The 15,338-nt window shown below is 29.2% G+C and overlaps 3 protein-coding genes across 4 annotated transcripts; 2 read left to right on the forward strand and 1 right to left on the reverse strand.

The window, feature by feature from the left end:
• Positions 1 to 584: 584 nt before the first annotated feature.
• Positions 585 to 11,180, reverse strand: LOC145966442 (protein N-terminal glutamine amidohydrolase). 2 transcript variants are annotated; one of them, XM_083090491.1, is made up of 6 exons: positions 10,558 to 11,180; positions 10,245 to 10,379; positions 9,682 to 9,843; positions 4,208 to 4,361; positions 3,843 to 4,113; positions 585 to 3,573 (listed from the first exon to the last, which is right to left on the reverse strand). In XM_083090491.1, exons 1-6 carry the CDS (start codon positions 10,608 to 10,610, stop codon positions 3,419 to 3,421), a joined length of 930 nt encoding a protein of 309 aa, XP_082946617.1. In that variant the 5' UTR covers positions 10,611 to 11,180; the 3' UTR covers positions 585 to 3,418. The 2 variants fall into 2 exon arrangements, with proteins under 2 accessions (XP_082946617.1, XP_082946616.1); XM_083090490.1 differs by lacking the exons at positions 9,682 to 9,843; positions 10,245 to 10,379; positions 10,558 to 11,180 and adding an exon at positions 6,258 to 6,585.
• On the forward strand, positions 7,832 to 9,434 carry LOC145966443 (isochorismatase domain-containing protein 2). The gene is made up of 4 exons (XM_083090492.1): positions 7,832 to 8,137; positions 8,447 to 8,590; positions 8,706 to 8,891; positions 8,971 to 9,434. Exons 1-4 carry the CDS (start codon positions 8,009 to 8,011, stop codon positions 9,121 to 9,123), a joined length of 612 nt encoding a protein of 203 aa, XP_082946618.1. The 5' UTR covers positions 7,832 to 8,008; the 3' UTR covers positions 9,124 to 9,434.
• Positions 11,181 to 12,790: 1,610 nt separating the features above from the next.
• Positions 12,791 to 14,938, forward strand: Snx16 (sorting nexin 16). The gene is made up of 5 exons (XM_083090489.1): positions 12,791 to 13,010; positions 13,394 to 13,675; positions 13,969 to 14,277; positions 14,358 to 14,485; positions 14,551 to 14,938. Exons 2-5 carry the CDS (start codon positions 13,409 to 13,411, stop codon positions 14,588 to 14,590), a joined length of 744 nt encoding a protein of 247 aa, XP_082946615.1. The 5' UTR covers positions 12,791 to 13,010; positions 13,394 to 13,408; the 3' UTR covers positions 14,591 to 14,938.
• The last annotated feature ends 400 nt before the right edge of the window (positions 14,939 to 15,338 follow it).

Genomic DNA, 15,338 nt, shown 5'->3' on the forward strand with positions numbered 1-15,338 from the left:
TTTAGTTTTTTTTAGAAAAATAATTGCATCCATAATATTTCTTAATAAATCCTATACGTATTTATACGCATATGCATGTACATATATATATACTTAAATATTTCATATGAAATAAAAAATTCTTTATCCTCTAAATTAATTAATATCTAGTAATTTAATAATTCAACTCTTTTTTGAGATATTTAATAATATATATTTAGATATTTATTATATTATATATTAGATATATTAGACAGATATAATAATATATATTTAAATATTTATTATATTAGAGTTTTTATGCTGTTAACAATCACAAATGTCTAAAACATTTTTAATTATTTCGTTAATTTCTTTCTAATTCTATTGCTATTAAATTATTTTATTTTATAATTTTACTCTAATAAATATCTCAATGTGTTAACTTCGATATGATATATTGCACATATAAATTTCAATTTAACACTTTATCAATAAGATAAATATTTTAAATATCTAATAAATACTTCTGCCTAAAAAAAACTCTTATAATAAAAAATAATAACTAATCACTAAGGAAGTAAGAAGGCAGGATTTTAGGATACAAATAGAGAAAGCTTTAAATATTCTGTAAAATTTGAAGCTTAGTGCATCCATTTATTGTAATAACCCATCATATACTCGAAAGGAGAAGAAGTTTTCATGACTCTTTGCAAATATGCGAAAACGTGGCAATAAACTTGTGGATCTTTAAGTCTGGGCGTATACAGCTCATAAATGACAATGGAAAGAGACTGTCACCGAACGCCGACAAATATATATATATATATTATATGTATATATATAAAACATTGTATAAGTTAACATTTCTGACTAAACTCTTATCTGTGTATCGAATTCGATACAATATAATTACAATATATCTGTATAATAAATATGAAATATTGATATATATGTATATGTTTATATACTTTATATATGTATATATATATATATATATATATATATGTATATAATCGTAATATTTTTGCTTCGATATATTTAGCAATATTTTGTCTGAACGATAAAAAGAATCTTTTTTTTTCAATATTTTTATCTTTTGATAAAGTTTCGCGAGATTACTTGCTAAGAAGATCGGTCCCAAATTTCCCACGCGTTGCGCGTCCATTAAAAGAAACCTGGTTTCCATCATAGAGACTGCGTTGTCGCAGTCGCATGTAATTTATGCTAAAGCGATTTTCGGTGACTATAGATATTTCGAAACCGTAGATTCCTCCGCTTATAAATACTTACATTGGTAGTAACATGATACATGCAAACTAGAGGTAAACATGTGTCGATGAGAAAGATAGAGTGAACTAGTGAGATATTTTGGAAGGCAAAAAGTGGGCGAATTCTTAAAACTATCGGCCCGATCGGTGAATTCTTTCACGAATAATTGGCATATTCATGAAAATAATTATGGCATCAATTCGACGAATCGATAGTTTGATACTAATTGCTTGTTGATAAACTTCCCTATTACATTCGAATAAAATAGTTAAAGCTAATAAGTTGAAATCGAAAGCGGTATCGCATAAAGAATGAGTTGCGTACTACACACACACATATTGTCATTATTATTAAATAACACAAACATGAGGGTTGAAATAAGTTTACGACGCATAAAGGCTGAACTTTCAAGGCTGCCGCATCTGATAAAATGTGCATAACACGCGATTTAACTCTTTGCGATCCAAGGTTACCACCATGACCATAGATAACAAGCACTTATATTGCACTCCGTTGCAATCCAAGCCGTTTGGCTATTCTGGGATATGAAGGTCACTCTATAATTGCGAGCACATTTAAATGTGTGTACTTGTTCATACTATGCTCGAATTCGTAGGGTGAATTTAATTCATTATACTTAAAATAAGAGTTAACCGCTAATCCACAATAATAAATGTTTATAATAATCCAAATGTTTATAATAATATATAATATAAAGATAATATATCAAATAATTAATAAATTGAAAAAAATATTTTATATCTCGATATATAGAATCGAAAAATGATATTATATCTTATACTAGTAAGATAGAGATAAATAATATTACATTTTAATAGAATGCTAATTTTACTTCCAGTACAGGTGAAGAATTTAAAATGTTTTCGTTGTAAAATTTATTTCTATCATCACTAAAGCAACATACGTTCGTTGAATCAACAGGTTCTTCGATGTTAGTAATTGGTCGCGTGACGATATCGCATATTCATTTAAGTCAATACGCCAATATAGGGAAGCTCAACAAGCAAATATATCTCTTAAGAATCGGCTTTTAGTACAAACAGTAGATAAGTATAGCGTAGGTATTCAAAGTAGAAAGTGTAAAGTATCACAAGAATTACAATAATCGTAATAATTACATTACGTCGCAAAGATTAAGTTCTTGACCTTATTACATCGATCGCACAGTAATTATAAGCGCTTTAATCGCATCCCGCGCTTCGAACACGCGCCGATAGACAAAGGGATCTCTATCAAGTCGGATAACTCTCTGTAAATACATCAGTCTTTGACACAATAATTATAATAACACCACATGACAGAATAAAGCCGTGAGAGAAAGATCGTCTTATGGCATGAAGACAAAAGTACTTACATAAAACACGACTTGTATTTAGAACGTGGTCGAATATAATGTGCTGCATTGCCGGAAGAGAATATCTCTCCGGTAAATTCTGCGAAAGAGACTTTACTTTAATAGAAGAGAGAAAATGGATTGTTTTAATGAAGTCCATTAATATGGTACATAAGCACTTATCAAGAAAGTAGAATTGCTCAGCAAAATTGCTTTTTATGCGTGATAAGCCAAATCACTCGATTGAAGAATAAGACGTCAATCCCGTATTGTATTGGAAAAAGTGTGTATTTCTGTTATCGATATACGTAGGTTTTGATTATGAGTAAAATATGAGATTTTTTAAAAATCTACCTATATATCTGGAACCGGGATTTTTTTATGATAAATAATTAATAGTTGCATTGATATTCTTTTTTATATATTTACTGGTCTCATGCTATTCAAAAGTTTATGCGCAATATTTGTGACGGAATAGCAGAAAGAAAATAATTAATAAAAATCGATAAATTTATCTAAACTCTAAAATGTGTATACAATGTGACAAAATTTAACAAAAATATTACAACACGACAATAAAATATAATTTCACTAAAATTCTCTCGGTTCCATCTCTTGGAGCGAATTTCGCTCTAATAAAGATACAATTGCAACGATTTTATATTTGAAATTCTGCCAGAATTAGCAGCAATTAACTAACATTATTATCAAATTTCGATCAAATATTTTAGCCCACAAAGGTGCATGCACCAAAACCAATTCCCTTAGGCCATACAATTTATTCCCAATATCGTTAATCAAAGCGTACGCGAACAACACACTATAGCTCATAATTTAAGTCGCTGTGGCTTGCGGTTGAGGCGGTGTCGGCGCCTGTGTGTTAACATTTGGCCTATAAAACCGGTTGACTAATTGTTTCAAACTCATTACAACGCCTAATCCGGTTCCTGGTTCCATGTTGATAAATGAATCGAGATTATCCTTGCACGCTGAAATATTTGAGATGCAACAAATAAATAAAAAAGTGTCATAAATAGATGATACATATATATACACATACATATATGCTATTTGAGGGATCGTGGCATAATAAAAATTAGAATGATTAAAACAAATAAATATTAAAAAAAAATAGGCTATAGAACAAGCATATTAATTTTGATTACGTTTGCGCAAAAGATGTAATTTTAATGCTTCAAGAGTTATATAGAGAATTTTTATAAAATTTCAAAACTTTGTTAGATCTCTCTCTACATACTTGGTGTCGAGATCGGAGGATAATCTGGCGGTGTCTTGATCCATGTGCCATCCTTGCGCTTCATATGATGCCGACTTGATGCGAACTGTTGCAAATATACGCTGGCAGGTACCAGACGGAATCTTCTGTGATATTCAGGCCGCAATGCTTCATCAGATCTGAAGGTTTCGGTGGCATATTTCCAGAAATGTGTAGGGAACGGCAAGGAACTCTCTAAATCGTACACCACTGCCCTTTCATCGGGAGCATAGATGAGAATAGCATGGTAGTCCTACACAGACAAGGCAATGTATATGTATACGAAACATTATTATGAAACGGATGTATATTTCCTCGATTAATTATCATGCTTTTGCAATACTAACCCACACGACCAATTTGTCCTCGTCCTTTCCGGCCCGTTGACGCCAAAGGGGAACGCTTCGTCGTGAATTGCTTACGAAAAGAACATGACAATGTTGCAATTCGGAGGGATGCCTAGTCGCTACATCTTGGCAAAGTTTCCATATGTTTTCTTCGCTGAAATTGAGTACATGTTCCTCTTCATCTTCGATTAAAAACATACGCTAGTATCCTGATTCGTTTTTTTGCACAAAACGCGAAATAATTCAGTATAATTAATAAAATATATAATAGCAAAAATTGAAATAGCAATGTGCTATAAAAATGTATATAAAAATAAATATGTGCAACAGATTCTACAAAGAATATGTTAAAAAGTTTCATAGGATATCACATTTCATATCACATCAGTATATAAAATCAAAATCAATAAGCAAAGTGTTTAGGGTAAAATAAAAAAGTAGTATAACATATATTATTATTAAATAATAGTAGGAAAGTACAATAAATATCAATTAAAAATTTATCATATATCATAAAATAGAACACAATTCATTGTTTATATTATATGTATTAACAGACAAGAAAATATCAAAGAGAAATATAAATATCAATCTTCTATTTGATAGCATTTATCTTTTCAAAAAAATTAAGAAAAGATTTTTATATTTAATTATTTTTTTCTATATAATGTCCTGTAAAAAACATGGCTTGATAAAATGAAAAATAAAATATACGTAAATCATATACGTGTTTTATAGAAAACAATGTCAAATTAAGGATTCATGAACAAGCTTATTTATAAACACCATACACCTCTGAAATATTATATCCAGCAGAGTACGATAAAAATAATATAATGAAATTCTAATTGCAACATATAATGTAAAATTCAATCTGTTGATTTAAAAATTAGTTTAAAAAGATTGTCGAAAACGTAGTGCATAGATTAATCTAGTTTTAGCAGATTACGTGCTCCTTGCAATTACAAGAAAAAGGAAACCAACGTGAATGCGTTCGTGCAAGCAGTTTAACACAATATACAGCCTCGCGTGCCGTTTTATGCGCATTATCTATCGCATACATTATTAATTGTAACAAAAGCGAGCTCGTATATTCGCACTACTTAAATAGAACGTAAACGAGCCGCGAAACGATATAGCATCGGCATGCCTTGAATCAATGACTCATTACTCCAAAATCCATTTCACGGAAAATAACTGGGGCAAAATACACAAAATACGAATAAGCAGTCGCATAAAATTCGTCTGTTGATATATATATAATTAATTCATTTGCATTCATTTTTTAACAGATTGCAGCATTTTTTAAACAGATTATTTGCAACGAATACATATGTACCTATTAAAATAATTAAAATAAGTTTTAAAATTATATATTTATATATTAAATGAATTTTTAATAAATATATCATTTTTTATGTATGTATGTATGTATATATATATATATATATATATATATATATATATATATATATATATATATATATATCTGTAAAAAATGCATAAAAAAAATTAATTTACACATTTTTATTATTAATATATCGTGATATAAAATGCATAGCTGTTATATTAAAATTATATAATTATATATTAAAATTGTATTTCTCGCAAAAATATAATTCTTATAAATCAAGATCATTCACCATAAATTGATGAGATAGAAGTGCGAAATAAAATTTCCATTAAATTATTTACCATGACGTTATGCTTTTCTATTATTAAATATCAGAGCTACTGCTCGGTTGTCTATTTTTTCACTGCATATTCGGTCAATTTACATTTAAATATATCATCGGAAGACGCTCATTTTTTAAGAGAAGGATAAGTCTAATTCATCTGTATATTTATTGTGTTTCGAATCGCACGCCGCGCGTATAGGATACTGCAAAGATGGCGGCGAACTCGCTCGCGGCTGTCTGCAACGTATCGATCGGAGCACGGTGCATGCCGCAATACGACGCGTTTATTTGTCCGAGGATCGATCGGCGCCCCGGGGCACGCCATGATTGACCGCAAACCGCGGCTACGTCGGCCGTGATCGGGTACTCACCAGTAGCAGCTCGTGTTCACGCAATCGGACGCCTTCGTGAACAGCGGCACCAGGGGCTTAGCGTTCCCGGTCACGCGAGGTTCCACGGCCATATCCTGTGCTCGCTTCTACCGTATGCTTCTGTCGAACGCGGGGACGAGATTACGACGCGAATCGAGACGCACACACACACCCGCGCGCGCGCGCGCGCGTTAAGCGGACCACGCGCACTTCGCGAGCGCGTTCATAACGAAACGTCAAAAGTGACTGCGTCTTGCTCGACAAATCTTCCTCAGCCGAGATCCGCGCATCCGACCGACCGGAACATTGTTTGATTACTGCACCATCAGTGCGGCTCGGGAGCCAGTGTGTCCCCAGATCGAGTGAGAAGACCCCACCAATCCGCGGTACATCTAGGGACCTGCGCAATCGACCATCGTTTTGACAGATGCGCTGAGACGCAAAATGTTTCTCCAAGAATAAATTTTTTTTTCATAATTTTGTTAAATTACTTATAAATTATTTATACTATATTGATGAAGAGCATATATTATATTAAGAGTATCAATTATTATCTGTGTCAAGTGTCAATTTATTTAAAAACTGCCCTCCCCCTCTCTCTCTCTCTATGTTAATAAAATATATAATGCTCATGTAATAAATATAAAAAAATTATTTATGTTGAATAAAATATGTTCAATTTTTTCGTTCCTTTCAATCAAAATATATATCAATAATATTTTTAAGTAAAAAGAGAAAAAAGAGTTTAAGAATATAATGTATAGAATTAATAAAATTTTTAATTTGATTATTCGAATCAAGCAAAATGCTCGAATATATTTTGAATATTTGTACTCTTAAATAAATCGAGAAATAATTTTTTATTTTATTTCTATTCTATTCTATTTTTACTATCATTCATTAATTATTTAACTGATAAAGATATCTTTTTTTAACTTTTTAAAATTCACGTCGCTTCTTGTAATGAGTCTAGCGATACTATTTTTGCAATAAAATATGTACATGATAAAAAACTAATTGACTAACTCTGGTCATATATTTTCGTAGTTTCTTGCTTGATTTGATATAACATTGCGTAAACATATGTTGCATGCATATACGTCTATATGAATAATATGAAAATAAAGGCAAATAAAATGTAATCTGTTATATTTTTCGCAATTGTATGTCAAACTATTATTGCTGGGAAAAATATATTCAATTTATTACGATTCCTCATTAATAATTTAATGAAATAAATTTCATTTTGCGATAAATGGTTTCGTTTATATAACGTGAAAAAGTTAGTTTTTTATATAATGATATATATAACATTACATATTATATCATTTTATATTGATATTACCTAACTTAATCAATAAAATGAACATTTAAGAGACAATAAAAGTTTGCTTTTTTGTCAATTGTAAAAAAGAATTATATAATATTTATCGACACATGTCGCACAATAAATATGATATAATTCTGCACAATGTATTTGTATCTAATCTTCACATATAATTAGAACGCAGTGAAATTGTTTGTCCGCTAATGTTGATAATGATAAAGTGAAGACCTTGTCCGGATATCACATGATTGCTTATATATATCGTGCTTGTCATGCTTATAAAGCTTGTCGCATTCGTTCTATTTTCCAGTTACCGCGGATTTCGTGTGGAATATAAATTGTGTTTATATACATATTTTAGTGTACCTATCAAAGTTACGTAATAAATTGTACAATATACGAAATAATAACAACTGTAACTAAAATGGCTATTAATGCTGCGAAAACTGTACTCAAGCAAGGCAAAACTGCATTATTCATATGCGATGTTCAGGAAAAATTCGCTAAGGCTATACACGAATTCGACAAGATTGTTCAAAATTCAACAAAATTGGTAAATCTATCAAATGACGCGTATATTAAATGCTTATAAAATATGATTTAATATATATAATCATGTATAATTTTTATACAGATGTAAATATACATAATTGATGAATTATTTATAGATTGGAAATCATTGAAATTTAATTGAAATTATGCACATATGTGGAAGATTATGTTATTTTATAGTCCTTGTAGTATAGTTATTTTAGATATTGATTTTCCTGAAACCTGTCATGATAAGATGTGTTGCAATACATCACTATGACAATATGATACAATTGATAATGAGATTGATATAAAATATAATTATTCACAGATCAGTGCTTTAAAGCTTTTGAATGTGCCTATGCTAGTTTCTGAGCAAAATCCAACATCTTTAGGGAAAACCATACCTGAACTTGACATATCTGGAGCGAAAGGTCCTTTTGCAAAAACTCAATTTAGTATGTGTACTCCTGAAGTAAGTATATGTGTATGTTGTATTCTATATAAAATAATATTATATAATAATACTAATGTAATAATATAAGTAATATATGATATTAGATATAAATATACATTGTTTGCTTTTTTAGATTTGTAAGGAGCTTGAAACACTTTGTTGCGGAGAAAAACCAGTCTCTATTATACTTATTGGTGTTGAAACACATGTCTGTGTAGAAAATACAGCTGTTGACTTGAGACAAAATGGTTACGAAGTTCATACTGTTGCAGATTGTTGTTCTTCACGTACTCAGGAAGATAGACTATTAGCTTTAGAGGTGACACATTATTCTTTCTCAATTTAATATTAGTGTGTTTATGTATACACATTATTAAAGAGACATATCTTTTTTACAGAGAATGCGAGATATAGGATGTCACATAAGTACTTCTGAGAGTGTTATATTCAAAATTTTACATGATGCAAAACATGAACAATTCAAAAATATATTGGCTCTCATCAAAGCACCAACTTTGTACACAGGATTAGTTTCTGTTTCAAAAATATAAATATTTTTAACAAGTTATCTATATGACAATTATATCAATTATAAATTCTATGTCAATATACATCTTTTAAATTTAAGTTAAATACATTTTCTTTTTTACAATTTTTAATACATTTTGTTAGACTGTAGTAATATTAAGCAATTATAAGCAATTCTAAAACAAAAAAAAATTATTTTTATCAAAATGTTTTATTTATACAAAGGGATATAAAAAATATACTGTATAATATAAGAATATATAGCATACAGCATAATGTATAGTGATAAAGTACACTGTAAATCACACAATAAACTGAACTTATTTTCTGTTTATTTTGTGCCTGTTGAGCCAAATCCTCCTGTACCTCTATTTGTATCATTTAGACATTTTACTTCTTCCAATCTGGGATATATGATCCTTTCACATATCAATTGAGCTATACGATCACCTGGTGCAACTTCAAAATCCTCATTGCTATGATTAAACAGTAGTACACCAAGATTACCACTGTAACAGAAAATAAAAATAATAACACCTGGACTCTAATATTTTTAAAATATGTAGAAATTATATACGAACCGATAATCTGCATCTATAACACCTGCACCTACATCTATGTGATTTTTCCATGCTAATCCAGATCGTGGTGCAATTCTGCCATATGTACCAAGAGGAACTTCTATTTGTAAGTCAGTTTTAACTAATTCCTTGCCATGGGCTGGTATGATATACTTGTATGCACTTTATATAGAAGAAAAAGAAAACAAAAAATTTTTAAATCTTTTATATATAATCGTTTTAAATAACTATTTTAATCACTGTTAAGTATACTACGAGAAAAGTTTTGTAGTAATTATCAAATATTATCAAAAAGACATTAAATTAATAATAAATTAATAATAATAAATCATAGATAAATTTATTAAATATACTTTGTCTCGAATAGAATTATTATAGGCTGGTATATATTAGTTTATTAATTTTTAATATTTCTAATATTATTTTAAATATCTACAATAATTGAATAATGAATAAACTGGCATGACATCGTCCGATTAAATTGCTTCTCGCATATTATCTACATAGTGCTTGATAACGACAATGAGTGGTAAAAATTAGCACTCTCGTTAAGAATAATATACCTTCGTAAATCGTATCCTGCCGCATATTCCGATCCTTTCGTCGGTGCAAATGCTTTGTCCGACAATTTCGCGAACTTTAGCGAAATGATTTCCGACTCTTTCTCTGACATAATTATTATCTGTGAACTGGCTTCACTGCGAACACGTCACAAATCCTAATGCCACGCTTTGCTACATTTGCTTGCCGGTTACCGCCAAAAAATTGGCGGTAAACAGCTACAGCCATATTGACCGTTTACAAAAACATATGTATGTGCATTTAGTTACTGTACAAACTTACTTGTAAATTTAGTTATTTAGTTTATAAACTTACTTAATCTGTATCAACCGGCATAATTTGCAAAGCCATGAAGAAAAACGCGACATATCTCGGCACGTGTAAAATAGGCACGTTGAGAATATACGTAATAAAATCAATATATATTTGTAGCCGCGAAATTTAAACGTACCACATAACAAATATAAAAATTTTATTTTACTATAAAAAAAGCCGAAAGAAATAAATGTGTAGGACGAAATGCTCTTAGTAATCCTAGATAATTCATGTCAAAGATGTCAAATTATAGATGCAACATTTTACAGAAAATAGGAGGGATACGGTGGCACTGAAAGACATATATAGGTTGTGTTCGCTTTGCACGCTCACGCGCTGTGAGCATCATTTTGTCTTTATTGCACATCGAATATCAAACAAAGATAGAATAATGCTTTCCGCACTGAAAGCGTCAAAACGAACGCAGCCATAATATGAGGTTTATGACCTATTGTGATCAGGTTAATAGCTATTTAATAGCGTGTTGATAACGCATGTTATGAATTGCTGTAAACACGCTTGAAATAGCACGTTTAATTGCTGTTTAGCATATTGATAACGATCGATAACTAAAAATTTGTCGGAAGTATCTATAATAAATATATCTCTTATTAGAAAACAAAATCAATAATGCTTCAATTATTAGGAAGCGCAAAATTGATTTATAACCTCATTGTAAATTTTGTTTTATTTCCTTACATGTATTCTGATTCTGATTACAATGATATCTAAAGCATGGATTATATTAAAATTTTTACGATTAATCGTCATAATGAACGATTGTCACATTAATGCATACAAAATAAAATTGGTTTATATAAAAAAAACACTATATAATGCACAAAAAACGATTTAATCTTTAAATTGCCGGCATTTTTTCGTTAAAATAATGATTTTTTTCCCAAAAATTTTTCTATATAAATAACAAAAATATTATACAAAATTTCGAGATTTGTTCAGAGCCACAAAAATGGCTTTCCCAGTCTACAGTTAATTTAGAAAAAAACAAATTGTTTTTTCTTATAGTCTTGCACGTATATTATTAAATTTATAATAAACTTTCCGGAAAATAAAGATCTTTAAGTTACATTTTAAATTACTGATCTAACATTTGTCTTTATGTTTCTTTAATTTTTTTAAATATATATACTAACAATAAGCATTGTCCTCGCTCTTGCTCTTGAGTTACCTTATTTTTAGTGCTCTCCATGTCTCTTCTTTCTTTTTATCGAAATATTCACAGCCGATATGTTGTAGCTCATTGTATCGGTAAATAGATTATATCCTGTTCTCCGCATCGTTAATCGAGCCGCACATTGTGCGTTAGTTACGCATGATAGTACGTGTTCCATTTTCGCTACTACCACGTAGCAGTGCGAATCCTTTTGCTTCCTGATGCAAAATATTATTCTTGTTACCGCAAAAACCACTAATATCAAGTCTAATGCCACGGCAAGATTAGAAGCCGGTTTTATGGAATAATGGCAAAACTCTGTAGTAAGGTCGGAAATAACTGCAATTTTAAGGGAGCCTGGCAAGATGTACCTTGTCACGGAAGTGGCAAGCATACACCTGATTAATCATCGTAAAAGAGCCTCGCGTAGGATCGATGGAGGAGACCCTCGAACTTAACCTTATGTTTTTAATAAAGCGCGATATGATACGCTTCGGTAAGAAAATAAGCATATCGCCGTACAATTTGCTTCAATCGACTTTATCCGTGTTGAAAAGGTCGGTTCATTCAGGCATAAGGATTTTAATTTACATGTCTTGATTGCATGTAATAAAAAAAAAATATTTCTAGAATTGGTTTATTTAAACATTTAAAAAAATCTATAATTTTTGTGAGACAGAGAGAAAGGGAAAGAGAGAAATATCTTTAGAGAAAAAAGAGAGAGAGAGAGAAATATCTTCAGTATCGATTTTACATAAATATAAATATCAAATGTCTAGATATTAAATATTATGCTCGAAAAAAGTATAAAATCACATACCAGGAATTTAGAACGCAAAAAAATATCTCTATAAAAAGGATAGTCTAAGAAATACGATATTATAAAAGAACTTGTATCATATCGGATTTCTCCGGATCCTATGACATATATATGATATTAAAAATTATATTTTGCTTTCACGTGTGTGAGAAGAAATTAAATCTGACCACTTGTCCAATGTAATTCTAGCGCAGCTAAAATGAACAAACTTCTCTCTGTTCCATCGAGTTTACTCTCTCGCGAATTTTAAATCTGTGGATTTTTTGGAAACTTTCAATATGTCAAATAAACGTCAAAGAAATTTATCGAGAGAATTTTTGTTGATTAGATGACTATTTGGTGCACATACAGTGTCTTCGTAAACAATTGTGGTCTATATTATAGAATGTGTTGAAATATGTGTTGAAGTATAAAAATGCAGTAAACGGAATTGATTCTATTACTTATCTGTTAATTAAGGTTAGTTTGATAAAATACTTTTGATTCGTAAAATTAATTACATAGCATGTGAAATTTAATTTTTATTAGAATTTATTAGAGATTGCCTTTCAATCTGCAAAAAATTTCTTTATGCAATTTTTATTTATATACCATTATTTATTTATATATAATGTGTGGTTATAAATATTTAGGTTTAAATTGATCTCATTTGATATAAATTTATTGCTTATATTTTATTCAAATTGTATAACACATTTCAATATAATATTTTTTATGTATTAATTACAGTGTTTTATAAAATCAAATGGAATTTGATTGATTAAGTTTATTTATTTATAATAACTGTATACAAGCTTTAATATTTTTCTTTTTATTTTAAGTTTATGCATGGTTTTGTTTAGTTTGTCAGAGTTAAAATGTCCAATTCAGAGGCTGGTGTAGGATGCATCAGTGAGGTAACATTTGCGATTAGTAAAGCAAGAAGTTCTCAAGCAGGTACTGTGAGAGTTCTTGATAGTCCTGATTCAGATGGATCTGGCCACTCAAATTCATTTACTGTGCAACGATTTAATTATTCCAATGATAACAATAATACAAATATTCTTCAATCACCCCTCACTAGCGAAGACTTGAGAATACCTATTGTTGGTTATGAAATTATGGAGGAAAGAGCTAGATTTACAGTTAGTTAATTCTTATATTAATTCTCTTATCCTCTCTTACTACTCTACATCATATTAAATTATATTGATTATATATTGATATTTAAATATATTATTATTATTATTATTATTATTATGACATACATAAATATAAATATTATGTCTTGCATTCAGAAAATATACCCCTTATACTTTTTAATTATAAATATTAACTTTAAGATGTAAAACTAAAATATATGAGAAATATGAGAACTGTCTTATTTATATTTTGTAAATATTAAAAAAAATAAGTGTTCTCTTTTTTTGATTTATAGGTTTACAAACTTCGAGTTGAATTGAAAAATGGCGATTGTTGGTTTGTGTTTAGAAGATATACAGATTTTGTTCGACTACTAGCTCAATTAAAAAGGCAAAAAGTTCCTATTGCTCATTTATCACTACCAAGAAAAAAATGGCTTGGTGATAATTTTGCTCCAAGTTTTTTAGAAGAAAGGATATGTGGGCTTCAAGCATTTGTTAATGGCATATTGAGTAGTCCAATTCTCATAGGTGTTTCATGCGTAAGAGAATTCTTTTGTTTGGATGAACCTCCTGTTTTATCCGATACAGCAGAGGAATCCAGAGTCAGTTTTATATCATGTAAATCAGATTTAGATCACAGCAGATTTTCTCTTGTTTAATGAAATATTTATTATTTTTTCAGGCAATATTTGAAGCACTGGAAGATACAATTTATAATTTAAGACAACAACTAAGAGAGCGTGATGCAGTACTTGCATCTGAAAAAGCTCGGTGCAATGAATTCCGGAAAAAGCTTCATCAGATATTGAGGTAAGTGATGAAATATAATTAATTATAAATATTTTTTTTTTATAAAACATTCTAAAATGTTTCAGTGAGAGACAAACCTGTTCAAAATGTGGTGCAACTCAATAGTAACTATATAGACTGCATATAATATCAGATTTGATAGAGTTAATTTATACAAAATTTAAATTAATGTTATTATAAAAAAAGAGTATATATAAGATTTTTAAATCTATCATTATATACAAGTAGAATATTTATCAGTGATATTTTACAGTCAGAATATTATATTAATTGATATAGAATTATTTTATTAGTACATAAGCTTTGTATATAAAATTTTATTCACACATTTTGTAATTTGACTAAATATTTGATACAAATTTTTAATAATTGATATTATTTATTACAAAGCTAAATTACAAATAATTCCACAAATAGATCTGGAATTTTTTGAAATATATAAATAAATTTATACTTATATACTATTTATTTATTGAAAGGAAACTCTACTTTCTCAATAGATGAGTATTTCTTTTCAACTTCCAAAAATATATTAACTTTAAATATACTTTCTATTATATTGTTTATGAAATTTATGTGCAATTCAAATGTTTAAATCATTATGGTTAAATTAAGCGTCTAACAAGTTGAATATCAAAATAGATTAACAAAATAGATAACAAAATAGATTAAAATAGTTTTTTGTATTTTGTCCATGATAGTAACTCAAACTTTTGTCCAGCTAAACAAAGAAACTAGATAGATTACAGAAGAACTTTTATATGTAAAATAATATTTTTGTATAATCTGATATTTTATGTAAGAAATTGTACATTTATTTCTTTTGTAAAAAATCTAATTAAGAATTATAAAT

Source organism: Camponotus vicinus, unplaced genomic scaffold (assembly GCF_025532165.1).
Source record: "Camponotus vicinus isolate PSW18456_S1 unplaced genomic scaffold, iyCamVici1.0 SCAF_2, whole genome shotgun sequence".
NCBI lineage: Eukaryota > Metazoa > Arthropoda > Insecta > Hymenoptera > Formicidae > Camponotus > Camponotus vicinus.

Excerpts from the sequence above, each read along its gene's own strand:
- LOC145966443 (XM_083090492.1), top strand. The coding sequence starts at position 8,009 with ATGGCTATTAATGCTGCGAAAACTGTACTCAAGCAAGGCAAAACTGCA. Across the intron at positions 8,591-8,705 it reads TTAGTATGTGTACTCCTGAA|ATTTGTAAGGAGCTTGAAAC; the intron begins GTAAGTATATGT and ends TTGCTTTTTTAG. Across the intron at positions 8,892-8,970 it reads ATAGACTATTAGCTTTAGAG|AGAATGCGAGATATAGGATG; the intron begins GTGACACATTAT and ends TCTTTTTTACAG.
- LOC145966442 (XM_083090491.1), bottom strand. The coding sequence starts at position 10,610 with ATGTCGCGTTTTTCTTCATGGCTTTGCAAATTATGCCGGTTGATACAG. Across the intron at positions 4,362-9,681 it reads GTTATAGATGCAGATTATCG|CGAAGAAAACATATGGAAAC; the intron begins GTTCGTATATAA and ends ACTCAATTTCAG. Across the intron at positions 3,574-3,842 it reads TCCTCCGATCTCGACACCAA|CGTGCAAGGATAATCTCGAT; the intron begins GTATGTAGAGAG and ends CAAATATTTCAG.
- Snx16 (XM_083090489.1), top strand. The coding sequence starts at position 13,409 with ATGTCCAATTCAGAGGCTGGTGTAGGATGCATCAGTGAGGTAACATTT. Across the intron at positions 13,676-13,968 it reads AGGAAAGAGCTAGATTTACA|GTTTACAAACTTCGAGTTGA; the intron begins GTTAGTTAATTC and ends TTTGATTTATAG. Across the intron at positions 14,278-14,357 it reads ATACAGCAGAGGAATCCAGA|GCAATATTTGAAGCACTGGA; the intron begins GTCAGTTTTATA and ends TTATTTTTTCAG.